This window comes from Pezoporus wallicus, unplaced genomic scaffold (genome assembly GCF_028554395.1).
Source record: "Pezoporus wallicus isolate ANWC-B61680 ecotype Strahan unplaced genomic scaffold, APGP_CSIRO_Pwel_v1 contig_5785, whole genome shotgun sequence".
Classification (NCBI taxonomy): domain Eukaryota; kingdom Metazoa; phylum Chordata; class Aves; order Psittaciformes; family Psittacidae; genus Pezoporus; species Pezoporus wallicus.
The window spans coordinates 1,918,184-1,945,473 of NW_026641150.1; the positions used below are offsets into that span (position 1 = coordinate 1,918,184).

The 27,290-nt window shown below is 38.8% G+C and overlaps 1 protein-coding gene across 1 annotated transcript; it reads left to right on the plus strand.

Annotated features, from left to right (window-relative positions):
* Positions 1-4,152: 4,152 nt before the first annotated feature.
* On the plus strand, positions 4,153-27,290 carry CDC16 (cell division cycle 16). Its single transcript, XM_057422265.1, has 18 exons — positions 4,153-4,273; positions 6,285-6,339; positions 7,261-7,358; positions 7,834-7,872; positions 8,514-8,654; positions 11,908-12,067; positions 12,728-12,822; positions 13,450-13,583; positions 15,309-15,388; positions 18,375-18,424; positions 19,103-19,176; positions 20,003-20,128; positions 20,904-21,056; positions 21,978-22,041; positions 22,356-22,417; positions 24,496-24,631; positions 25,328-25,418; positions 26,497-27,290. Exons 1-18 carry the CDS (start codon positions 4,226-4,228, stop codon positions 26,760-26,762), a joined length of 1,872 nt encoding a protein of 623 aa, XP_057278248.1. The 5' UTR covers positions 4,153-4,225; the 3' UTR covers positions 26,763-27,290.

Consider the following 27,290-nt stretch of genomic DNA (forward strand, 5'->3'; position numbering starts at 1 on the left):
ACTAATCAAAATTATCCCCCAAGCCCCAAAGTTCTTAAAATATTGGAGCATGTGCATGTTGCATTATTTATGGTTCACAAGCATGGTCTGCTTTCTCCCTTCTCTCTGCATTCAACTACATGACCACCTTCTGCTCCCATACCTGTGCTGTGTCAAACAGTAAGAGCTACTGTTATGGCATGCAAAATAAGTTTTTGGTTGCAGATAGCTGTGCTGCAGCCCTGAGCATGAAAACATACCCACCTGAGCTACCCCTCCACATGTTTCAGTTCTGAGAAGTGGAAGGGTAGAGGGAGAAAACATTTCAAAAAGTTCAGGCCACTAAGTCCCACTACCATAAGGACTTTACGTACTGCTTTGGGAACCTAATGCCCTGCGCACATGTAGACACATGGGACAGGACTCACCTTCCTAAACATGGGCATATAGTCTCAGTTTAGATAATGCTGTGAACTCATCTGGCCTCCCAACACCAGACTGGGAGGGCAAAGCTCTTCAGCACATTAGTCCCATGCATGTGTGAGACACTCTACAGCAACTGAGGTAATACTCAAATTTAGCTACACCCCTACATGTGGAGAAATTAATTTTGGTCCTAGGGTAGGCTCCAGTAAGACACATACATTTTGTGCTTGGACATATGAGATAGGTGCTTAAGCTCTCATTCTAGTCAGTAGAAATCTAATTAACACAACCAGTGGTTTTCTGGTCCAGAAAGCCAGTCAGCTCCCCCTAATGCAGACACCTATGTTTGGTCAGCTGAATTACTGTTTTGCTCCACTAACAACAGAAGCTTCCAATTAAATGGCAAAATTCAGACTGATGGCAAAGCAAAGCAAGCCAAGAGCATCTCATTTGCCCCCCACTACATCTAGCCTGGAGCACCACCTTTATTATTTTTGGACTATGGCTACATACACCCAAGAAAAACAGAGGAATATTACTTTTCATACTGGCAAACATAATGCATTCAAGTGCTTCTCAAAAGAAATCTAAGGGATATAAGATTTAAAATAAAATCTGAATGAAGCAGAAAATAGCTCCTAGGGCTGTCTCGCTTTTACCCATCCTCACACAATTTCTTTTAACTTCCATAAAGAGAAGCATAATTGTAGTCAGTAGCTTTGTAATAGAAGTTGCCTTTTGTGGTGCAAATATTTATTTACTTCTCAGTATTAAAATTTATCCTGAAGGATTTACATTTTATTGTGAGCAGCAAGAGGTGAAAGAAAAAAATTATTTTCTTCATTTCCTTAAAGCAAGATTCTCTTTGCTTCTGAGCAAGAAGGATTAAATGTCCTTAAGTACAACCTTGGCACCTCCAATAGCCATAATGGATGAATACAAAATGTAGGAAAGAGAAATCAACATGAAAGAGACCACTCTTCCAAAATTAAACTCTTGGAAAAACCAAAGCCGAACATGATCTTCGTTAATCTATATGATCAACAGGACTCGCTCCTCACTATTGCAAAGAATTAAAAACTGCTGCAGAAAAGAAATATAAATTCCAAGATTCTTTATTTTAAAAAAAAAAGAGACCCAAACAGCAATAGGTTTATATCATCCAGATAACCACAGGAAGAAGAGTGTTCTGCAAGCAGCAGACCCAAAAAAGGCTGGTTTCTTGTGGATGTGCCCCCAGAGATGGCTTGCCAAGCCCTAGCTTGTTGGGTGGAACCAGATGATCTTTAAGGTCCCTTCCAAATGATTCTAGGATTCCAGGATGGGGCTTTGAGCAACCTGGTGTAGTGCAAGGTGTCCCTGGATGTGGCAGGGGTTTGGAACTAGCTGATCTTTAAGGTCCCTTCCAACCCAAACCATTCTATGAGTATGATACATGTGCAAACATCAAGCTAACTCAGAAACAGTTATTTAAAAGCAGCAGGAGGAAGCTATGTGCTAGCACCAGCAGAATGTACCTATAGGTATTTTTAGAACAAAAGAAAGAAAGAAGGCTCTCAATGCAGACAAAAAAAACCCAGAAAGTTCCACAAAGTGAGGCAGTTTTAATATGACTGTGGAGCCCTCCCCTTCCTCTCAAGATTTAAGATACTGAAGTGCAGGTTCATAAAGCGGGGTTTTTTAACCATCCCTTCATATCTTCTCAACTGTTACAAATACTATTGGCAAAGCAGTAGGTATATCAACACTATTCAATCACTAGAGCAGTTTTGCTCATTACTGGTTTTGAATTTGAAAGAGAAACTTTGTATTACTTGAAACTACTTAGAATTCAATTTTTCCTCTGTTCACACCTAAAATATTTTTTAAGCCTCACCCGCCAGTTCACAAAGATCTTGGTGTTCAAGCACCAGGTGTCAGCCCTATCTCTTTGCCCAGATGCCTACATGACTCCCACTGAAGCAGCAAAACTTTAGAATCTATCCAAAAGGGACACTCTCTTTGAATGATCAGCTATTTCATGAGCAGTGATGTCAGAGCATCTTCCCATTGCAAAAACAGTAGAGCTCACCTGAGCAAAGCCACTGGAGTAGCACTGCTACAGCCTCCCAGCAAAGCTCAAGCAACCATTTCTTATTGCTTCAGCCCCAGAAATAGATGGACACAAGAGAGCAGCACATTACACACAAATGTTACAGAGCAACGTGAGATGATGCACTCTGCTTTGACAACGTAAGAACTAGACAGATGTTAACAAAGTAAAAACATAATCTATGCACATTTCTGCTTTCTCACCTTCACAGAGCATTCCCTGGGCCTCTCCAAGATCCTGCAGATCACAGATCCTCTCTACACTTCAGACCATCTCACTGTGACTATGGCTGCTCTTAACCATCACCCATCCCCAGCAAGAGAGTTTTCTTCTCTTCCAACCCCCACACTTCCTGTGCATCTTTTTTTTCTTCCCCAGCCTAGACTTTTATCTTAGACATTAGCATAAACTCTGAATTTCTATATTTTATTTCACTTTTTGTTCATTTCATAATGTTTCAAACTCAGCCCACTACTGTGATGTTTAAACTAAAAGAGGGTAGGTTCAGAATAGATGTAAGGAAGACATATTTTACAGTGAGGGTGGCACAATACTGGCACAGGTTGCCCAGAGATGTGATGGATATGCCATTCCTGGAGACATTAAATGCCAGCCTGGTTGTGGTTCTGGGCAACCTGATCTAGTTGAAGATGTGCCTGCTCACTGCAGGGGCGTTGCACTATATGATCTTTGGAGGTCTCTTTCAACCCAAACTATTCTATGATTTTATGATATTTAAATTCATCTCATTCTCTCTGAGTTCCTGCAGTTTGTTGCCCCGATGTCTAATGCTGAATAGAAGCCACTGGGCTCTGGTGAGTTATCATTACACCTGGTCTAAGAGAGAAACATGCCACTTAGAAGTAGATTGTGGGCTCCACCACTCAGCAGTTTCTAAATGGTATCAGACTCTCATTCAAACATCTTGTATTGCACATGGAAAGATCCACAAACTGACAAATACCTATGCTGTTAACTGTACTGATTTCAAAGAGATTTTAACCCAACAGTCAGTCATGACCAGTTGCCGTATTTCTGGGCTTATCCACGCTGTGACTCTGTCACAGCTTTTCCTTCTCCATCAAATATAGTTGCTATTCTTGTAACAGACATACGCGCTCCAAGATGTATCGTCCACCATCCAAACTATTTTAAATCAGGCATTTTAATGGCTCACATCATCTGTTTCTCAGTAGTAAAAGCTGGCATTTTTTCACCAGTATCCTAGTGGATAATGATTCTCTAACTTGTGGGATACCAGAAATGACTGGACAATGAAAGACTCATAGAAAGCCTTCTGACATGCCATCCGCCATCGCTGCAGCGTCTTGAGGGAATATTTTCACCTCAAGGCCACAGCAGCTGAAGGGGGAAATCTCAAGGCAGTGGGGTCTATAGGGGCCCTTATAGAAACAAAGAGACAACCTTTCTCCTCAGAACTCCGGTGAAGAGCCCCATAAGAAATTCATCGTGGGGTGGACTGCAGAGAAACGTCTCGGAACGAAGTTATGGGGCGGGGGCGGGGGAAGTGGCGCGCTCCCGGAACGATGCGCTCGGGGCGCTGTTTCTTGGAGGGAGCGAAGGGAAGCAGGAAGGGAAGGACGGGGGGCGGGTTTGAGCGTGGTACCGGCGGGCAGGACGCCTCGCCAGGCGGGAGGTCAGCTTGCAGCGCGGTGGGCTCGGCGCTTAGGCTGCCCCACGTCAGCTTCCCCCAGCCCCTGCGGGAGGATGAACCTGGAGCGGCTGAGGAAGCGGGTGCGGCAGTACATCGACCAGGTGAGGCGGGTAGGAGATGCTAGGGAAGGGGCGGCTGGCCCGCTGGCGTTCCCCCAGCCTCCTGCGGGGAAGGATAAGCAAGCTCCAGGCTCTGTAGCCGCGGCGAGGGGGTTAAGTTGGGAGCAGAGCGCGGTGGGCCGGAAGCGGCGGGGGCTGGAGCGGGTGGCATATTCCAGCGGGTGTGTGTGTGGTCCAAAGCAACTTCCTCGTTCGCAGGAAGAGGAAAACCCCCTGTGAAAGCGGTAGGGCCGCTTTGCGGGATCCCTCCCTCGCTGGCTGTGCAGGTTCGGCCATTCTTACCTGGCCATTATAGCTGTCCATCGTACGTGGAGATGCCCTGCGAAGCTGCAGACTGCTGTTAGAAGGGCAGGTTTGTTTTCATTTTCTGATGGATTCAGCATTTATGTTGCTGCAGGGCAAACAAAAACACAACCGGAAATACGCATTAATAAATTAGATTAAGTATAGCATGAAGCTACGCTGCTCTGTTTCTAGTTCAGAGACTTGGTACTGTTATCTCTAGTGAGGGAAATCCTTCTCTTTAGTTAGCACAGACATTTGTGTGCTTGGCCAGCAAGTCTGACAGAAAGATTGATAGGGGACCTAAGTGAATTTGGTGTATTTTACTGTTCTGTTTTGCTGTATTAATTTGAATTAAATTACTTCAGCAAGCCACTGTGTAAGGCAGCTGTATAGACACCTGTGCAGTTCTGGGGAAGGGGCATCAGGAGGAACATGGGGCTGCTGCTTTATGTGATATAAATGTAGTCCGTTTATTGTAAAACTACTGAACAGAAGTTATATAGTGCCTTGTGGGCCTGGATTGTGCTGTTCTCTTGTGGTGACAGAGTTATTTAAACCTCATTTTCGTTTGGGATTTTTTTGCGGATTTCTTTTCTGGGGGGTGGGGGGGGGGCGGCGGCGGCGGGAGGGTTGGGGGAAGTGCAGATTAAACTATTCTCTTGGCAAATTTGCTCTTAATCTACATGACTAGGGAATGTGGGAACACAGGATAAAAGAGACCACTTAGGTCAGGGAGCGTAATGCTTTGTGAGTACTGAACACCATCACTGTGTTTTGGAAAGGCTGCCAAACTGCTACTCCAAAAGCATAAAACAATCTCTAAGATTGTAAGCAAACTCCACAACTGTAATGTTGTGAGGAAAGAGCAGAAGTGATCCAGGCTTTTCTAGTGTTGCAGGTCCTTGCAGTTGCAGGGTATTTGTTAAATGTCTAGCAGCTCCTGGGAAGCATTTTATGCCCCATAGCATGGAGAAGGATAAAAAAGAACAACAGAAGCCTCCTGCCAATCTTCTCAGAGAATAATCCCAGCCAATTCTATGAGGTTTTGCCTAGCAGCCCAAATTGGATGGCAACCTTAGCTGAGTTAATGGGATATACCTGCAAACTCTGCTTCTGTAGGATCTGTAGTAGCCACCAGTCTTTTCTATTTCACCCACTTCGCCTGAACTGCAAAGTTCCCAGTGAAATTGTGTATCCAAGAGTAAGGGGAAATTCACACAGGGACTGTGATTGGTGTGAGGTGAAAGCATTTGACTGGCGAATGAATATCTGTTAGTTAGAGGTAGTGCTGCTAAAGTTTCCTGGAGTAATTTATATGTCCTTTTTTATATATAGTATTCTCTTTTTTAAAAAAAAATTAGCATTTATTTTATCTGGAAGGGGAAGATTCTTGCTACTTTTTCAGTGATTGCAGATTGGTGCCATATGTATGATCTGTTGCCATATGTATGTAGCCCATACCTTTTGGCCAAAGGTGTCTGCATTTTATTTAAAGTAAATAATCCCACCTCAAATTACTTTTTGATATCCTTTAGAAGTTACAGAGCTGGACCTTTTAAATTATTTTTTGAACTTCTGAAGATCTCAAATGTAAATCCCAGTTCATTAGAGACTACATGCATAACATAAATATGTACAGTGTATTTCAGAATAATCCAGGAAAGCTAATTCCAAATAAATACTAATTATTTCCATCATGCTTTTACAGCAGCAGTATCAAAGTGCCCTGTTTTGGGCAGACAAAGTAGCTTCACTGTCTCATGGTAAGTAGGTGCTTTTTACATTGGTTTTGATTAACTTCTGACAGTGTTCTTTTCTGGTGGTTTTTTTTTTAAAGCTGTTTGGCTAAATGTTGAAGTTTTGAGTCTTTTCTATGTGAGTACTTTTCTGTGATCCTTGGAACGCCATTTTTCCCAATAGAGCAGGGCCAATCTTCCTTCCCTTTTGAACTTTTGTGTTAACATTAATGTTTGGCCAAACGTTAAGGTTTGCCTGCCTTAAGAAACAAATGAAAAATCCCGAGAGCTACAAGTGACAGTGGTGATTTCCTACAGGATTGACTGTTGCTCTGGATGACAAGTAGAATGCAGGTTTACAGAGTGAGTTGGTGACAGTAGCCTATGTCTGCCTACTGCCATGGTGCATTTACACTTCTTTAAATCATTATAGGTGCTCAATCCCACAAAAGCTTTAGTTGCCATTAAACAAGGAGAGTACTAAGCTGTGCTTCTGCAATCGTAACTTCAAGCTGCAAAAGTCTAGTGCTTTCAGTTTTGCTGTTGTTAAGTTCTTACTGATATTTTTGAGAGATAATTCTGGGTTGTTTTTTTTTTCTGCCCTGTGTCCAAGGGCAGGGTAACCCACAACTGCTGCTTTTTTTACCTCTGTATCACTGTTGTCTCCTTCTCATGACAAACCTCTAGCATGAGGTTTATGGTGTTCACTGTCCAGTGCACTCACTATCCCATTTCTTTAAAGTTAAAATCTAATTACTTTTTCATTTTAATCTCTCACTGATAGATATTATACAGTGTGCATACAGATATATATATACACACACCCCAAAGCCCCCCAAACTTTGTAACTCAATAGGATGCTAGAATAGGGGAAAAAATACTTTCCTAGTGAAGCAAAAGTGAGTATTCTGTATATTTAAAGATTTATAATTTGTTCTTTTATTTTAGAGGAACCACAAGATATCTACTGGTTGGCCCAATGTCTTTACCTGACAGCTCAGTATCATAGGGCAGCGCATGCCCTTCGATCACGTAAATTGGATAAGGTAAGCTATTTCAGTCAACAATTTATTACTCTTATTCCACTTTTAAACTTCTTTTGCTAACTACAGTGACTTATTCACTATCAGATAATATTTATGGGAAGAGTAATTTAAAAACAAGTACAACCCAGTGTTCAATTGGCCAGACTGAAACTGTTGTTCCCAGATAGGGTCACAGAAAAGAGATGGGGTCCAAGGGCATAACTGCAGCAGGTATAGGAAGGTGGAGTGTCACTTCAGGTGTAGTTTAAATTGTCTTTCAGCTCTGCTCATGAGTGGTAAAGGCAAGACTGAAGGAAGCGACCTTTGAGAGTTTAATAGTAAGTGTTACAGACTTAGCTGTTTTGGTCAGGAAAGATTTTTGGAGGTGAAAGGGATGAAGAAGCCATAAAACTGAGAAAGGAGAGAGCAGAATGGAATTTAGCAGTGTAAGTAAACATGTTCTTTATAACTAATACATATGAAACTTCTCTTTCAGTTATATGAAGCATGTCGCTACCTTGCAGCTAGGTGTCATGTGAGTACACATTTTAACCACTACTGGAAACAATTCTAACTAAATAAAAGATGCATCTTGGGAAGATTAGGTGCCTAACAGGCAATGTAGATATCTATGTTCATTGGAATAACAGGTTGAAATTTTGTGACAGTTAATTTCATTCTTAAACCTTCAGTATGGCCACTAAACTACCCATTGTAGTACTATTCTGAAAAAATCCAACTGACCTTTTTTCCAGGAAAGAAAATACTCCCCTAATGTTTTGTGGGGAAAGACCATGAACTATTTTTGTCTTATGTGTTAAATTGTAGATTAAATGTAGATATTGTAAATAGAACAATGTGCTGCTTGTAGAATGAGGTGGTTCTATAAACTGTTTTTAGAAGCCTATCTGATTCTGTAGGTGCAGAATGCTGAATAACAGATTTTTCTGTAGGTGTTAATTTTATTACTTTCTGCGTATTATAAATGACTAGTAAAATAATTGACTGCAGTTGTGAAATGACACATGTCCAAATAAGAATATGCATGCACAAAAAACCTACTGATGAGCACTGGTTGTTATAATCTGTGCCTTTGAAATGTGACACTGTGATTATTGGTGCTTTATGTACAGACGTTTCAAATCCCAACCTTGTTTTTTGCACGTGTTTGGCTAGTATGCTGCAAAAGAACATCAACAGGCCCTGGATATTCTTGATATGGAAGAGCCAATCAACAAAAGGCTTTTTGAAAAGTACTTGAAGGATGAAAGTGGATTGAAAGACTCTACCACAGACTGGGAGATGTCACAGTCCTCTGTAAGTGATGTTTTTAAACAAATAGCTGAGAAACAAAATGTGTGAAGTCGCTCTGTAAGTGATGTTTTTAAACAAATAGCTGAGAAACAAAATGTGTGAAGTCAGAAAGTGATTTTACAGCTGTATGAATCTGAAACTCTGTGTTTAAGCTTTCTTTTTGGATAACATAGTTTTAAAAAATGCTGTATAGTTCTCTTTTCAGTCAGAAGACACATAGTAGCTGGTTTAAGCTCAGGCTGTGAATCAGAACCATGCAGCCCTCTCGCTCACTTCCCCCCCCCTTCCCGCCCTGGCTCCTAAAGGGACGGGCACGAGAATTGAAAGAATGTAAATCCCACAGGTTGAAATAAGAACAGCCCAGTAACTAAGGTATAACACAAACCACTGCTGCTGCCACCAATAATAATACTGATAAGGGAAGTAACAAGGGAAGAGAATACAATACCACCTGTCAACACGTAGCCCAGTCAAGCAGTGAGCCACCCCTTCTGTGTAACTCCCAGTTACATCTCGGGCATGACGTGCTGTGATACGGAATACCTCTGGCTAGTTTGGGTCAGGTGTCCTCTCTCTGATTCCTGGCTTCCCCTCCTCCCTGGCAGAGCACGAGACTCACAAAGTCCTTGGTCTGACTAAACATTTGAGCAGTAACTAAAAATGTCGGTGTTATCAGCGCTGTTCCCAGGCTGAAAGTCAAAAAACCACAGCACTGCACCAGCTACTAAGAAGAAAAAAAATGACTCCTACTGCTGAACCCAGGACACTTGCCCATATGTAAAATGCTTGGTTTTCAGAGATAAAGAGTGCTTTTCAACAATTTCCCCTAAATTATTTGCAGGTGCTTTGCAGAAGTTCATGATCTAGCATTGGTTTTTAGTCTTTAAGCTCTATGCTGCTGTTTCACACTTGAAACTGTAAACTGAGGTTTCTTTCAACTGGGCTGCACGTTCTGAGGGATAAAGCAAATTTTCTTCTTCTCCAGTTATTTTTAATTAAATACTTTCTTAATCACTCAAGTGTATTCTCAGTGGGACATTTTTTGATCACGCTTGAAAATTACGAGACGTGAAGGTGAGATTTCTGAAGCTTGATTAAAAAAGTCTCCATAGGCGCAAAGTTAAAAGGGATTGGTATCATGTACAGGCTGAAAAGTATGTGAAAAGCCTTTGGAGTTATGACCTGAAGTTTATTAGCTGAAACTATAGTGAAGGTGACTGACAGATGCCCTTTTACCTGTAAGACTGAAGTAGCAAAATGGGTTAAATCATCCATGTGAACTGATTTTTGAATGCTGGTATTAATGTGCTTAAGGGAGAAGTGGATTAAACAGACTGTGGTGCACCTTAATGTGAACATTTAAGTTACAACTGCAAGCAAAGGAAGAAGTCTTCAGCTTTGGCTGTTCATTCTTGGTACTCTGGCCCAGGTGTTTGGGTGGCTGATTATTGAACTAATCTGGGAATCTATTTTGACTGCAAAATAACCCAGCCAAAAAACCCAACTTCATCAGCCCTTACCTTCACAAATGCTTGTGATAGTGTAGTTCACTAATGCAAGGGTGGGTTTGGTTTGCCAAAGGAGAAAACTGCTGAAGTGGGTGCTGCTACAAGAAATTTTAAATCTCTTTAGGACTGTAGCTTTTTCAGTCTTGATTTGATCAGTCTGCACAGACACTAGCTCCAGAGTAGGAATGACTGCTCTCTGAGCTGGTAATAATATTACCACTTCAGCAGCCCCCTGGGGTTGCTTGGTCATTAAGGCAGCTATCCTGTTCCTGATGTGTGAGTTCCTGAGGGAGTTGGTCTGTCTGGTTAGTCTAATGATACAGATACCTAATGTGTTAACTTTCTCCAAGTCACTTCTGTGGCCTTCTGACTTAATTGAACACTCATACACACAGTATCACACAGTATGCTAGAGATTGGAAGGGACCTTGAAAGATCATCTAGTCCAATCCCCCTGCCGGAGCAGGAACACCTAGATAATGTTACACAGGAATGCGTCCAGGCGGGTTTTGAATGTCTCCAGGAAAGGAGACTCCACAACCTCCCTGGGCAGCCTGTTCCAGTGTTCCATCACCCTCACTGAGAAGAAGTTTCTTCTCAAGTTTAAGTGGAACCTCTTGTGTTCCAGTTTGTACCCATTACCCCTTGTCCTATCATTGTTTGCCACTGAGTAGAGCCTGGCTCCATCCTGGTGACACTCCCCCTTTATATATTTATAGACACTTATAAGGTCACCCCTCAGTCTCCTCCAAACTATAGAGACCCAGCTCCCTCAGTCTTTCCTCGTAAGGGAGATGCTCCACTCCCTTAATCATCTTTGTTGCCCTGCGCTGGACTCTCTCCAGCAGCTCCCTGTCCTTCTTGAACTGAGGGGCCCAGAACTGGACACAATATTCCAGATGTGGTCTCACCAGGGCAGAGTAGAGGGGAAGGAGGACCTCTCTCGACCTACTAACCACCCCCTTCTAATACACCCCAGGATGCCATTGGCCTTCTTGGCCACAAGGGCACAGTGTTGGCTCATGGTCATCCTGTCATCCACTAGGACCCCCAGGTCCCTCTCCCCTACACTGCTCTCTAACAGGTCGTTCCCCAACCTATACTGGAACCTGGGGTTCCTCATCTCGGGAGTTTTGAAAGATCATAGTTATTAGACATCATAACACAAACTTAACTATGGTAATAATGATCTTTCACTACTTTTATTTCTTAAAGCATCTATGTCTTGGATTGACTTGGATGTATTTTTCTGGATGTATTTTTCTGGATGTATTTTTCTGGATGTATTTTTCTGGATGTATTTTTCTGCTCAAAGTAATTGAGTCCATTTGACCTTACTCATCTGTACTGCAGTCATTCTTGTCTTCCATGAAATACGTGGTTTCACAGTCAACAAAGAAGTGAGTCACCTTTGGAAGTGACTATTTCCCTGTATTGAGTATGAAGAGAATTTACTCTAATTAGCTTACAACTCAATATCAGAGAGCTGGATGCCAGAAGTAGAAAATATCTATCCTCCTATTTATTTCAAGCATGTGTTTGTTTGGCAGTAGTTAACCTGACAGAGCATTCATTTGACTTTTCTGAGATGATAGAGACAATATTTTATTTACAGACAGCACTAGAAAACCAGGTTCTGTCGTACATGAAATGCTTTTTACTTTTCAGGGAGCCCATTTGATTTGTGCTCAAAACCAAATTACAAACATTGATTCAGTCTTTGACCTCCAGCCCTGCTTTTCCACCAGATCAAGAGCTCTATATGCCTTTTGCGAGGAAAGATCTATGATGCTTTGGATAACAGAACCCTAGCAACATACAGCTACAAAGAAGCCTTGAAGCTTGATGTTTACTGCTTTGAAGCATTTGATCTTTTAACATCGCACCATATGCTGACGGCACAAGAAGGTCTGGATAGCAGTATTTTTCAAATACAAGTAAAATTTAGCTGACTTCTCAATATGCCTTTTTCCTGGATAAAAATTAAAGCAATACTATAAGGAACAGACTTTAGAATGTATAGAATATTAATAAAAATGAATAGAAAATGTATGAAATAAATGAAAACTATAAGCCACTCAGATTTACATTTGAACTGTATTTTCCAATCTTGCAGAGCTAAAAATTAAAAGAAACAAAGTAACCCAGCTGTCCTGTTTGTTAGCTCTGGAAGCTCCTATGCTCTCTGCTCGGCCTAAACATTTTTCCTGTGTTCTCAATTTCAGAGGCTTTGAAATCACAAAACCCTACTGGTGTTTGCTTAGTTGTAGGAGGCAGTGGTTAATATAGCATTCCGAGTGATAAAATTTGACATGCAGAGTAAATTGAAAATAGTGGTGTGTTAGAGTCATCTTAATTAAACATAAAAGTGTAGAAGGAAAAACTAAGAATTAAGTAATTTATTTCCATAATTACTAGCATTATCTGGTTTACTGTATCTGAACTGTAATCTTTCTTGATTCAGGATAAGCATCAAAATTATTTGCATTTCTTAAGTCCTTAAAATGTTGGATCTTGCAATTTTTTTCTGTAATATGATCACTTAAATTTCTTTTTTAATTCCCATAGAAAAAGAGCTTCTTGAATCTCTACCTCTTAGTAGACAGTGTACAGAAGAAGAACAAGAATTGCTTCACTTTTTATTTGAGAATAAATTGAAAAAGGTAAACTCCAAACTGACTGAAAAGCTGGAGAATTGATTGGAAGTCTTGACTTCAGGTGTAAATTTTCTTGGCTTCAGCCTATTGTAAACATTGGAATAAATAAGGGCTTTGTAGTTTTGGTTACTTCAAAATTTATGATGCAGTAGATATCACTTTATGGGGGTAGTATAACAGTGTACTTTCTGGTGTGGTGACAACTTGAAATTCTGATTTTTAGCTTTATTTCATGAAAAACTTCTAAGTGAGGAAAAAGAACATCAATAATGTAGTCAATGTGTCAGATACCTGAAAATACTAGGATATACCAACATTATTCGAGACTACCTTTTTCCAAAGATAATGAGAGCACTGAGAGTCAGCTGTAAATTGCTCAGTATTCATTTCTACAGCCTACACTTGCACTACTGACACTGGCAAGCATCTTTCACATTCCAAATGAGCTTTCAAGTACATTATAAAGAAGCATTTTACACAATGTGTGTTTTATGGACTTTCAGTTTAAAACTAAGAATTTTAAGAAGCTTAATACTTCTTAAATATTCTTCTAGAACTACGAATATTAATACTTATATACCTTGTGATTTTAGATTGGTGGTTGTTTCACATGTTGTTTCTTTTGTCTTTCAGTATAATAAACCCAGTGAAACACTGATTCCTGAATCAGTAGATGGTCTCCAGGAAAACCTGGATGTGGTAGTATCCTTAGCTGAAAGACATTATTATAACTGTGACTTCAAAATGTGTTACAAGCTTACTTCAGTGTAAGTATACAAAGCAACTTCGAGGTTTTTTTTTTCCTCATATGGTGAAGTATAATAGTTAGGCCTGGATTTACATTGAGTATTGTTGTTCAGTGCGCTTGATATGCATTGCAATTTGATAGAAAGTTTCAGGTACTTAAAATGTATAGTTTGTGTCTGGGAAGACACATTATTTTTGTGGTATGTAACAGAAGTATCCAAACTATAAAACTCCAGTTAGTCAGCAGTGTGCTGCACTTCCCTTCATCCATCCTTACTCCTGTACCTTCAGTTCTGTGTACTCTGTACCTGCTTCTTGTTTGGCCTTGAGAGTGAAGAGGTTTGGATCAGTTGGTTAGTTAGGAAGTACAATTTCTCTGGCTGATTAAAAGTTATGTTCATTCTAATATGCCAGGTTTTGTGCCTCAGTTGTTAAGTAGCCCAGGTTGGGGTTGCTGCTTGGTTGCCAGATGGGTCAGAACAACATGGATTGCTTCTCAACTACTGTAAATCTGAACATATGGTTGTGGAGTTATTTTTCCTGCTGGCCTGGCAACTACCTTTTTAAGAAAACTGTATTTTTGTTTATGTAATGCATAGTCTCAAAATATTAGTGTAATAAAATAGAAGGGGGTTGGGTTGTTTTTAGTAGTACAGCTTTTTCTTCGTTGAAACAAGTCACGACTATGTAGAATATCCCAAGGAGACCAGTACAGGCAAGATTTTTGGGAAGGCTGTAGGCAATGCTGACTGCTAGGGTGAATTTAAGCATCTGAGTAAAATTGTGGTCCTGTTGAAATAAATTACTCCAGTTAAGTAAATAAAATTATACTATTGCATCTTTGTTTCTGAAACTTAAATGCCGCATCCTATCTAGCAGAAAGTGGCAAGAGTAAATATCTCGTAGAGAAGGCTGTCCCAGAAGCCAGAGCTTGGAAACGAGTCTGAGAATTCCATATAACTTCAAAGTTTTAGACTCCCTTCAAGAGAGGATTTAATATACTTGTTCATATGTTCTTTTATACTTTTCATTTGAAGTACTTTGAACTATTTAAAAATGTCAACTAAACTTTTAACTATTCCAGGGTGTACTTCTCAGAGAATAGAGTTGTGATGTTCTACCTCTGATTTAAGAGATTCTTTGAGAGATCAAGACATCCATTTTTTTCTGCTTAGTTCACCAAATGCTTACAGGAAGGGCACAGGCCTACATACCATGTCTTGCATACAGTCTTGTCTGTGAGACTATCTTCCATTTCTAAATGCCACCGGAAATAAAAAAATTAGAACTGAGCTAAATACATTTCCTAAGGCATACTGCTTAGTGTTAAGCTCAGAAAGTTGAGGACTACTGCTTGAAAGTTTCTGTCAAATGCATGGAAAAGATGACCAGAAATGTTGTTGTTCGCTATTTGCTGGTTAAATGTGAAGTGACCCGCAAACCAATGTGCGCTGTATTCTGTTTTTCTGATTGTATATTCAGCTTGCCAGACAATTCTGTTACTCTCTTTCATTAAGCTATATTAATAGTTATTTTTCTGGTCTTAAGATAGCTTTTATTATGCTGTTAATAGTTACTTTCTAGTCACAAATAGTTTCCCAATGCCTGAAGTGGTAGTTAACTGGAAAATTACATACTATAAAAGGAGTTTACTTGTAACACATTAAAATTTTGGAAATGTGCATTGCAGATTTTTTAATTTTTTTTTTTGTTCATTTGTTTGTTGTTTTGTTTTTTTTTTTTAGAGTAATGGAAAAAGATCCTTTCCATGCAAATTGTTTACCTGTTCATATAGGGACGCTTGTGGAACTTAACAAAGCAAATGGTAAGAAACATAACATTTAATATGGGTCAAAAGAAGGTTGTAAATCTTCAGTTTTAAAAAATAATTAAGGATTGCAAGAAACCCCCTTAGATACCATTTTAAAAATTGCATATATTTTAACTCCTACCTGCAGTTTCAGAACAGGGGTACCTGGAAAAGAAAGGACTTTTAGAGCTGGTTGAGGGGAGCAGTAGCGCAGAGCCTTTAATTGAGTGTCGCTATCTTTTAACTACTGGGCTGTGTAGCCAGACAATTAGTGAGCTACACTGCTTCATATCGTAGAATGGTTTGGATTGGAAGGGACCCAGCCCCCTGCCATGGGGAGGGACATCTTCCACTAAACCAAGTTGCTCAAAGCCCCGTCCAACCTGTCTTTGAACACTGCCAGGGATGGGGCAGCCACAGCCTCTCTGAGCAACAGAGATTTTTTATTGTTTGTTTTCTGGTTTGTGGTGATCTTTATAGAGTATACAGGTGTAATTTTGTTCTCAACAATAAAATATATTAATTTAAACTAGAGGGACCTTTTTAGCAGTGTGTATGCTTAGTTAGATATGCTTATTCGATATTAGAAAAAATTCTAGATTGTTGTTGTGAGGGCCTCTTTTTAGTTCAAAGAAGTTAATAATCATGCCGCACCTTTGCTGGAATTACAAGAATAGCTTACTTGCAGCTGCCATAGCTTTTTCTCACTTCAGAATGCATAAAGTCACCCAAATCATGTGAGGAGCTTGAATGTCTTTAAAACCAACTGGAAAATAGAGTAAAGGAGCTCACATGATTTACAGTATTTCAAAGGATGGTTCATTGTATGTACACAAATAGGTCATTAGGTGTACTAGTAATTCTCAATGTTTAGCTAATGTACTTTTCAGTTACAGTTAGCTACATCTGAAAATGTGGCCAGTACTGATTTTTTTTCTTCTAAGTCTGCCTTGAGAATCATCTTGTAAATAAGTTGGTATTTCGTAAGCCAGTTTTCATGTTTGATTTTTTCTGAAGCCAAGAATTTATGCAAAGTATTCCAGGACAAGGGCATCAATTTAAGAGTACTGTACTCTGAAGAAACAGAAATTTTGTCATAGAATCATAGAATACCAGGTTGGAAGGGACCCCAGTGATCATCTGGTTCAACCTTTCTTGGCAGGATCACAGTGTAGACAAGATGTCCCACCACCCTGTCCAGACAAATCTCAAAAGTGCCCAGTGTTGGGAAATCTACCACTTTCCTGGGGGATTATTCCAATGGCTGATTGTTCCCACTGTAAAAAAATTTTCTTGTGTCCAACTGTAATCTTCTCAGGAGTAACTTTTAGCCATTGCCCCTCCTCTTTTTCCATGTGACTCCTTGTAAAAAGGGAGCCTCCATCTTCTTTGTAGCCACCTTTTGAATACTGGAACATGGTGATAAGGTCTCCCCTGAGCCGCCTTTTCTCAAGGCTGAACAGACCCACTTCTCTTAGCCTTTCCTCATGGCATGCTTCCCAGTCCTTTGGTCATGTTTTTGGCCTTTCTCTGGACCCTCTCCAGCTTGTCCACATCGTTTTTTGCATAGTGGGGACTAAAACTGAACATGGTATTCCAGGTGTGGCCTGAAAAGCACTGGTTGGGACAATGACATCTTTATCTCTGCTTATGAAGCCCTTGTTGATGGAACCCAGCTTCCCCATGGCTTTCTTTGCTGCAGGAGCACACTGTTGATTAATATTAAGCTTGCTGTCCACCAGAACACTGAGGTCCCTTTCACAGAGCTTCTTGCTAGCTGGGTAGATCCCAGGCTGTGCTGCGCTCCTAGATTGCATTTACGTAGGTGCAAGATGTTACATTTATTCTTGTTGAACTTCATAAGGTTCCTGTTAGCCTGTTTTTCCAGCCTGTGCAGGTCTTCCTGCAGAATGACTCTCCCTTCCGAAGTGTCCACTTCCCCACTCAGTTTGGTATCATTGGCAAACTTCATCAGGATATGATTGATCCCATCATGTAGTTCAGTGAAGACACTGAACAGTTTGGGCCCAATCCCTGGAGAACCCCACTAGTGAGTAGTTTGAAAAGAAGCTATTTACCACCACCCTCTGGTTGCAGCAGGTCAGCCAGTTCCTCACCTGCCACACAGACTCCTTGTCAAGACTGTGACACATCACAGCTTCTAGGCAGAGGCTATGGGAAACTGTATCGAAAGCCTTGGAGAAATCCAGGTAGACAGCGTCCAGCACTTGCTCTGCATCAACTAAGCAGGTTACTTTGTCATAGAAGGTAGTCACGTTTGTCAAGCATGATTTGCTTCTGTTGAAACCGTGCTGGCTTTTCCCAGTTGTGTGCTTCATTTGTCTTGTGATAGCCCCTAGGAGGATTCATTCGATAACCTTCCCAGGGACTAAAGGAAGACTGTCCCATAATGCTGTTTCTTACGAAATTGCATAGGCACCAGAATTGTAATCCTGTATCTGATTGCTTCTGCTGTTAATACAAAATCTGTAGTAAGTTAAAATAATAACTCTAGTTATTAGAATAATTAGAAAAGTACTCATGGAGAAATATTCCAAACAATATAACAACTTACTTGCTTTTGTCTTATATTCAGCATATTAATGCATGGGATTCTACTTTGAAATTGATCTAGCCAGTATGTTATACCTTTTGAATCTAGGAATTTCAATACTGTTTTGTCAAGATATATTCAATAGTAATACTGCATGCATTTATTTTAATATATACACATGACCTAAGTTGTTGTGGAGTTCTTAAAGGGATGGGATGTATAGCTGCTTATTTATGTGCTGTAAAGACTTAACAGGGTTGGTTTATTTGGTTTTAGTTAACTGAAGCAGCTTGAAGCATTACCATGCAACAGAAAGCACTTTTGTTCACTTTTGTATTAATAACATTGAATGGTCTAGACATTTTATACAGAAGGCTAAAGGGCTTGCAATATCTTAATGTTTCAGCACATTTTAATTTTCTTTTCTCTTTTCTTCCCACTATGTAGAGCTTTTCTATCTTTCTCACAAACTGGTGGATTTGTACCCAAATAATCCTGTAAGTTGTTCTAAGCCTTCACTGCCAGGTAGCTTTTTTCTAGGTAAAAGCAGATAAAACTTGTAATACAACAGTCAATCTGACAAAAATTTAAAATCTGTTTGTGGGTGGAGCTAGTAAAAAGGGTTTACACCTTTTATTTTCTGTGCATTGAAATTTTCTTATACCAGGGTTCTTTCTTTAAAAGAAAGTACTCAATGTGAAGTACTTACTTTGAATAATAATTTAAAACAAATGCTACAGAATTCCGTAATGTCTGTGGCTCCCTGGGCAACCTTTTCCACTGTTTAATCAGCTTCACAGTGAACATTATTTTCCTTTTACTCGGTCTGAATTCTTAGTTTTGCAACTTGTACCCATTGCCTCCCATCCTATCACTGCACCTCACAGTCTTCCTCTGCTGTGTGTGTCCCCTACCATTAGATAATTGAAGACAGCAGTAAGCTTTCCACTTAGGGCTCTCTTTATGAGGCAGAACAAACCTGCTTAGAGATGCACATGCCAACAGTTTTAGTTTGTCGGTAATAAATAACTCAAAGAGCTGGCTGTGATTTCAGTGAAAAGTTTCTAAGTTTTCTAATTATAATCTGTTTCTCTGTTTTGTGTCACTTATGGTGATATTTCACTAAAATCAATGTGATACGTCTAATAATAATCTATTTTGATTTTAATGCACAGGTGTCATGGTTTGCAGTAGGATGCTACTACCTCATGGTTGGCCACAAAAATGAGCATGCCAGAAGATATCTCAGGTAAATTTTTTTTTCTGTTTTTCCTTAGCGAATCTGTTGCTCACTTGCTAAATAAATATTTAAGGTTCACCATTGATTGAAAACTCATAAAATAAATGGTAACCTCAATAAATTGATTACTACTAAAATAGTCCCTTTGTTGATACCCTTTTCTTGTTACAGTAATTTAGATCACATCTGTCTAGATACTTTTAAAATGACATTCTTATGTGGAATCTCTTTTGGCAGCCCCATTCCTGTTACGGGCAGGTGTATTCCCTGCATTCGCTCATGCTGCCAAGCTAACTACAGCTGGGTAATAAAGCCTTAGTTCTTAGCTTAAGGATACTCAGGTGGTCTCCCAGATTCAGGTCTTAAAGGGATGAATTAGAAAATTCTGACATTTGGCTGTCATTCCTTCTTTGCACAAGCAGCCTTGGGCTAGTTGGTCAGTCAGTCCAACACCCTTTCCTGTAAGTCTTTTGATGTGATATTTATATATTTACATCTATGTGATAGAATATATTTTTTTTAAAATGTATAGCTAGAAATGCTTTTTGTAACTTGCCCAATTCACCTATTATATTATTATGTTAGGTACTATCAAATAATCCCTGCTGTCCATGAACAGCAACAGAAATAATACAGTGAATTCTTGAAAATGCTTGATACTTTCAAGTGCTAAGTAGTTTGAACTTTTAAAATTAACTTTGTTTACCACTGGTCAAAACAGATTATTTTAATAGGTACCTAACTATGTGGCCTACCATTGCTATGTAAGTAGTCACCTGAAGCAGATGAAGTTTAATTTCAGATGTGTTTGCTTGTGACTTGCTCTTGTTGTTAGCAAAGCTACTACACTTGAGCGAACCTACGGGCCTGCGTGGATAGCTTATGGACATTCATTTGCAGTTGAGAGTGAGCATGACCAAGCAATGGCTGCATACTTCACAGCTGCACAGCTTATGAAAGGGTATGTCAAAAATGTCATATTTAGGAATACAAAAATTAATCTATAAATAGTGTAGAATATTCATCTATATCCCTTTAAACAGTAGGAATACATTTGCAACAGTTGTCTGGTAGAGAACAAAGGAGGAAAAAAAACCCAAATAATTTCATCATCTGCATTTAACTGTATTATTTGTGATTACTGTTGTGATTTTTGTAAGCTCTAAAGTAAAGCTTTATATTCAGGCAGCTTGTGTTCTGCCTGAAAGCTCTCTGAAATTTGTGAATCACGTTTGTTGTACCAGGTCATAAACTGCTGTATCGTAATATCTTGAACAGCTGTTTCATGCTGTGGAGAAGGTTGTAAAATGAATTGCAGACTAATCACGGGCATGCTGCATATAAAACTACTGTCTTTCATTGTAGTTAATGGTAAATGTAATCCCTTTAGTTACTACTTCTTTCATATTCTATTTGTAAATTAAATATATGAGGGAAACTAGGAAAAAAATGCTCAGAACTAACAAGTATTGAGAAAACGTGATTCTAGATGCAGGTTACAATTACATATTGGAGTTCAAATTTTTCGTTAGAGTTAATCTATAATTAACAAAGATGTAAAGTCTTTTAAATTGCACCTTAGGTTAACAGTCCACTTAAAACAGCTTTTACTTGGATGTACATAAAGATACGCAAACACAACATTTCTTTATAGCTTTTGATGCCATTCCTGATAAGTGGATGTTTGTTTTATTGTGGTTTATGTTTTTGTTTTGATTTTGGTTCTTTTTTTTTAGGTGTCATTTGCCAATGCTCTATATTGGACTGGAATATGGTTTGACCAACAACTCAAAGTTAGCTGAAAGGTTTTTCAGTCAAGCTTTAAGTATTGCACCTGAAGATCCTTTTGTTATGCATGAAGTTGGAGTGGTTGCATTTCAAAATGGAGAGTAAGCCCACAAAATACTATTTAATAAAATCTTAAATACGGATTATCCTGAAGTGTAATGTGCCAACATATCTGCTAAAGTACTTACATTGAACTATAGTTTCTTTTGGTTCTAGTTTAGATAGTGTTTATCCTAAACCCTTGATTTCTACGTGGTTATTTGTTGTTTAAGGTTTAGTGACAGAAGAATTTAATGCTTGAGGAACATGCAGAAATTGATTACCAGTACCTAGTAACTTCCAATACTTAAAGAGGCCTACAAGAAACCCGGAGAGGGACTTTTTCCAGGGGCATGTAGTGACAGGACAAGGGGAATGGCTTTAATAGAGGATAGATTTAGATTAGGTATTATGAAGAAGTTCTTTACTGTGAGGGTGGTGAGGCACTGGCACAGGTTGTCCACAGAAGTTGTGGCTGCCCCATCCCTGGCAGTGTTCACGGGCAGGCTGGATGGGGCTTTGAGCAACCCGGTCTAGTGTGAGGTAGGGGGTTGGAACTAGATGATCTTTAAGGTCATTTCCAACCCATTCTATGATTATCATCTTGTATGTGCCTTTCATTGTGTAGCTGCATGCCTTGAAAAGGCATCTGTCACCTGTCTGCACACACAAGTGTGCAGTGCAGACACATGCTATAAAATTCTGTACAGCAAAATGTTTTGCTATCTTGGAAGATTCCAAATCTCCTGAAATAGTCTGGAAAAAAAAACCTAAAGGATATAATATGTATTTAGTGAACATTCTCAGTTTTAACTTTGACTTGTCAGCACTTAGGAGCATATGCACGTAAATTATTTTATACATCTAATTTCACTCATGATGAAATAATGTTAAAGAACTGCTCTTGTAATACAGTTTTCTTATGCCACTAATGAAAACTCTTCACTAATTTACTTTTGTTTCCTCCACCCCTCAATTCTTAGCTGGAAAACTGCAGAAAAGTGGTTTCTTGATGCACTGGAAAAAATCAAAGCTATCGGAAATGAGGTATTTTTCCTAATAACATTCACAATCCTGAATGTGTAAAACTCTGGGAAATTTTGCAATATCTTGTGACAAAATATGCTATGCTTATTTTAGGATAGAAGCAATAAAATATAAATTTGACTTTAAAAGTTGGACCATTTATTTGTAATGGAGTATGTTGGGGTTTTAGATGAGAGCCATCACACTTTATCTTCAGTGCTACAGGAAAAGGCAAAAAAAAGTATTTTTCTATATGAAATAAAAATAAATTCAGAATAACATTCAGTTACAGTCTTGGAAGCTGCAGTAACTTGAATTGCTGTGTTATTTTGCAGGTGACAGTGGATAAGTGGGAGCCTTTATTGAACAACTTGGGACATGTCTGCAGAAAACTCAAGTAAGCAGAGAGTACTAGAGCTTCATTTAGCTCAAATACTGCAGAAATGTTTTCTCTAGGCCTGCTTCTTATTTATATCAAAATTCCATACCACATGAGAGCAGAGTGGAAGTACGCTATAGGAACAAAATTCCCTAAATCAGCTTTTGAAGATAAATATGTTAATTGCCCCTTATATCCAGTTTACTACATGCAACGTAAAGTACTTAATGTAAAAGCCTTTCCTTAACTATCGGTTATTTTTTGATAGAGCTTTTAGATCCTTGTATGGGTGTGAATTCTAACTGGCTGCTGTACCAGGCCTGACACACTTGAGTATGTCCAGTGATTTAATTAACAGAAAATGGGTTTTGTGCTGATTAATTGCTTGGATCAGTGCTTGTGGGGTTTTTATTGAAGCAGAAGCCTCAGTGACATAAACACAGCAACAAAGTATTACTTTATGGCTTGTGAGAACAGAACTGTTTCATATTTCCATTTAATGAAGAGAAAAAGAAAGTGCAAAGTGCATGCACAAGATGTAACAGTTTTAACATAGAGAACTGTTTTCTCCTTAATTACCTTTGTCTGATTTTAGCTAGTGTTTTACTTAATCAGTACCACGTCTTTCTTCTTAGTGTCATGGTTTTAATTGTCAAATTGGTGCATACTGTAATTTTTGTTTCAAATCGCCTAATGAGAATGTGATTATGGTAGATACAAGCTGTACTTATGTTTTGGTAGTAATTGTTTTGTTTGAGTTGCCAATTAGTCTTCATTTTCATTATGAAATACGGATGTATAATAGTTACCTCTTCTGCCAAGATCAAACAAAAGGCACTGCTGCTGCAGTCTATTCATGAGTATAATTGCAGGGGGTTTGTGTTTTTTCAAATACTTGTTTCAGTTATTATTCCTTTCATTTGTTTTGGTTTTTTGGTTGTTTTGTTTTTTTTTTTTTAATTTTCACAGTAAGTTGGTAACTGCTTACATCACAATTAGGACAACTTGCATCGTGTTATTTGTTCAGGTTCAGAAACCCAACCTAATGTATTTCTACATCATTGTAAAGTGTCTTTCAAGCAAATTCAGAATTCAGGCAGCTGTACATGTGCTTTGAGAACTTAAAAAATTCTCTGGTAACTATTAGTATTTATAATATATGATACTGTTATATAAAAAACATACTGGATATATGTACTCACTAGTATTCTGTGGTTGAAATTTGAAAGCAGCATATTAAAATACAGTGGTAGTTAATTGGACAGGTAAATAACATTCAAATCATGTGAAAGGTTTGTGCTGCAAGCAAAGTTGCGTAATTTTTCTGCCTCAGTTGTTACTTAATGCTGTCTGACAACTTCATGTGTTGCTGTTTGCATAATTTTAGTCTAACTATAGACATTAAAATTTCTTCTGAATAGACAATTGCTACCTTTAACAAGTCAGATGTGTCTGTCAAATGTGTCAGTTTCTCAGAGTAATGCCATAATGTACATTTAATGCTTTTTTTTATAAAATAACAAATGCAATAAGCAGTCTCATTAATGGATAATTTTCAAAGAAAGGGTGGCTGGTGTTGGGAAGAATGAATGTGGGTATGTGTAAACCTTTCTTCTGATAGAGACTAGCAAAATAGAAGTGACAAAAGTACAAGTACATGCAGCACAAAGGTTGTGAAATTTCTGCCCAGAGAGCTTCTCTCACTTTGCAGAATAAGTGATTTAGTCTTGTATTGCTCGTCTGCTCCCCAGGGGAGGAAAATAAAAGCTATAGAAGGAAAGCTAATGTTACAGTGAGCTGCATTAAACTTCTAAAGCAACTTACCATATCAGATTGCTAACATCATCTCCAAATGGGGCCTGGCTGTAGGCAGCTGTTTTGCTGCATAAGGGAACAACGATTTCTCAGTTATATTGAGGGGGAAAATTGTCAATATCCACAAGTCTTTAGCGTATTCTATTATGTTCAGAGTATGAAGCAATGATTTTGAAGTTCTTGCAGGGCCATGTGCCAGTGAGATAAGGAAAATACCAGTACAATACTAGAAAGACACCTTTCACCCTGCAGCTTGCTAACAGATCTTCTGTATTGAACAGGAAATATGAAGAAGCACTGGAATACCATCGCCAGGCTCTAGTATTAATTCCTCAAAACGCTTCTACTTACTCTGCCATTGGCTACATACACAGTCTAATGGGCAATTTTGAAAGTGCCATCGACTATTTTCATACGGTATGTAGCGGGTTTAAATTAAAGTGCTGGTCACAGATTCTGTTACATACTTTTCATAAAAATCTTCTGAAGTTTTCTATTGATGAAGTAAAAGCTGGCCATTTTGGAAAACTTAGTACTTGGATCCTTCTTTGTTACAAATCAACTGAATATCGTAATTGTCATATACATTTTATGTGCATAAACTTCTCATGCAGCTGAAATAACTTAAAATACTTCCAACCTATGCCTTAAAGTAGATATTTTAAAGTGCAACATATGTTATGCTTCATGGTTTGTAAATGATTCTCTCTCTGTACACACATACATACCTTGTCTTGAACACTTCCAAGGATATGGAATTGTTTAAGGCCAGGTTGGACAGGGCTTTGAGCAGCCTGGTGTAGTGGAAGGTTTCCCTGCCCATGGCAGGGGGTTTGAACTAGATGATCTTTAAGGTCCTTTCCAACCCAAACCATTCTGTGATTCTATGATTCTGTATTTGTTTCTGGTTTTGTTTTTGTGCTTTTCTTGATTACTGCTTCAGACAGTTCACAGAATAATATTACTTTCTTTATGCAATGTTTTGCTTGTACAATGAAGACACTGCTGTGATAGCATTGTTGAGCAATAAGACAACAAACTTAGCACCATTGTGGACTGAAGATGTAAATGATGTTATTTGGTACTGAATGCTTTCAACTGTGTTTTTAATAGGCCCTTGGTCTTAGGAGGGATGACACATTTTCAGTCACAATGCTTGGACATTGCATAGAAATGTATATTGGTGATTCTGAAGCCTACATTGGTAAGTCTCACTTATGTGACTTTTAAAGTCATCAAGTCCTTTGAGAGGAGTCTTATTTTTAGTCAAGAAAGACTGTCTACCATTACCTAGTTAACTTACAAAGTAGAGTATGTTTTTGTTTGGTTGGGGGTTTTTTGTTGGTTAGTTGGTTGGGTTTTTAACGGCTAATTGAGTCAAAACTCATCAGCAATTGCAGCAGACCGCTGTTTTTTGTGAGCACTATGACAGTAAATTCTTAACAGAATAAAGAAAGGAATCACCTTGCCATGGAAGTTGGTGATGGGTTTGTTTTATAGGAGATACTGATTTATGGCAGCTTAGAAACTAAAAGGGGGGTGTGAAATAAAATAGAAATTTGGAGTTAAAAATTGGAGCACTAATGCTAACACTGCTGTAAAGAGATATGGGCAAGGCATTTTCATTGTGTCAAAACTCTGCTCTGTGGAGACAGGATAAATTTTTCTGCCTCCAAAAACACAGCTTTATATGTGGGAAGAAAAAAAAAGTGCTTCCTAACAGTAATATGACATATTGCCACAGTTGGAAATATTCTTTGAAAGCCTTCTCTCCCCCTAAAAAACTACTTGTGCTTCATTGAACTTAGTGATTTATCTGTACTGAATGCAGTTGATGTACTGTCCAGCATGTTGACGTGGCTGAAGCCAGTAAAAGCCATCTGTGTGATCTATTGCTTTACCGGCAGATTTTTTGCACAATTGGAAGTGTATGTTTCTCCTCGATATTATCAATATGTAGTCAGTTAACACATCTGGATGAACTGTGCTGATGGGATATGCGTTAATTCAAACCATGCCGTCTGCAACTAAAGTCAGAAAAAAAGCCTCTCAGAGGATTGGGAAGCAAATTGGCAATTACTTGTCATAACAGAAATCTGAATCAGAGTTGCACCTCTTACATTGTGCTTTTTTCAGAACAGCTCTATCAACTTCAGTCATTAAGCAGTGAGAGCTCCCTGTTGGTTTGAAAGCAGAAAGTCAGTAGTTTCTGGATGATAGCTTCTTTGGCATACATTTTTGGGAATGCTCATTTAGAATAAACTAACGGTTTGTTTTCCTAGGAACAGAGATCAAAGACAAATTAAGATGTTATGACTTTGATGTACACACAATGAAGACATTAAAGAACATAATTTCACCTCCCTGGGATTTCAGAGAATTCGACATAGAAAGACAAACTCTGGATGAAAGTGGTATAGTAACATTAGAGACATCACATCAAAGAAAAAGTACAGATACCAGCCGCCCACTGGAAGAAACATTTGAGATTGAAATGAATGAAAGTGACATGATGCTAGAAACATCAATGTCCGACCATAGCACATGACCATAAATGCCGATAGAGAGCTCATTTTGTTGAAGTATAATACGTTTGGTTTAGCATTTTTGTTATGGTGTTCTACTTTCAAGAATTTACTATTTTTCTATGAATTCAAACTACTACTCTGTACTTAAAACCAGAGAAATAATGCTTGCCTTAAGGATGGTTAAAAAGTAGAGGTGGTGGACTGTTTCTACAAAATTAATCATACAAGATGAAGTAAAAAATAAATTCACTTTTTTTTTTAACTGTTTACTGACCCGTCTGACATCAGTAAGACCCTGAAGGCTTAAAAATAGTACTTCACGTGGAACTGTTCAGAGTGTTGTTAAATTGAATAGCCAGTCTAATATAGTAGTATTGTGGCTTCTGAGTTTTCATTCTGTCTGTGTGGAATGCCTTCTCAGTAAATAAACAGAATTCCCTGAAGTTTTATACATGCTACTTCATAAATATGTATTTATTTAAGGAGCAATTGCAGTGGGTTTCCATCATTTGACTCTTAATTTGGCATACGTTAAACTGGTGACAAAG

Bases quoted from the DNA above. Each gene is read 5' to 3' on its own strand.
- CDC16 (XM_057422265.1), top strand. From the start codon at position 4,226: ATGAACCTGGAGCGGCTGAGGAAGCGGGTGCGGCAGTACATCGACCAG. The intron at 6,340-7,260 runs GTAAGTAGGTGC...CTTTTATTTTAG, and splicing joins AGTAGCTTCACTGTCTCATG to AGGAACCACAAGATATCTAC. The intron at 25,419-26,496 runs GTAAGTCTCACT...TTGTTTTCCTAG, and splicing joins TGATTCTGAAGCCTACATTG to GAACAGAGATCAAAGACAAA.